The sequence below is a fragment of the Penaeus monodon genome, chromosome 32, assembly GCF_015228065.2.
Source record: "Penaeus monodon isolate SGIC_2016 chromosome 32, NSTDA_Pmon_1, whole genome shotgun sequence".
Lineage (NCBI taxonomy): Eukaryota > Metazoa > Arthropoda > Malacostraca > Decapoda > Penaeidae > Penaeus > Penaeus monodon.
The window spans coordinates 29,835,312-29,835,548 of NC_051417.1; the positions used below are offsets into that span (position 1 = coordinate 29,835,312).

At 40.1% G+C, this 237-nt stretch overlaps 1 protein-coding gene across 1 annotated transcript in view; it reads left to right on the forward strand.

Annotated features, from left to right (window-relative positions):
• Window positions 1–237, forward strand: part of LOC119593636 (altered inheritance of mitochondria protein 21-like) — a 10,986-nt gene that overhangs the window by 2,278 nt on the left and 8,471 nt on the right. The window contains exon 2 of the mRNA XM_037942588.1: window positions 35–145. Coding sequence (XP_037798516.1) covers window positions 35–145 — 111 coding nt within the window. The remainder of the gene's footprint in view (window positions 1–34; window positions 146–237) is intronic.

Here is a 237-nt window from a genome sequence, read left to right on the forward strand (position 1 = left end):
GCTTACATAAACTTATTGCCAACATCCGTGCAAGAATATAACAAGACGTCCATTGCAGAACTGCAGACTTATAACTATCAATCCAAAGTAACAGAGACACAACAGCCACTCCACAGAAACAACAACTCTGACTTGAATAAACACTGTACGTCGAGAGTTGGGAAGCAAACACACACTAAATGCATTTCATCTTGCAAAATACAGAGACTTCACATGGCGGACCATAAGTGTGTTAGA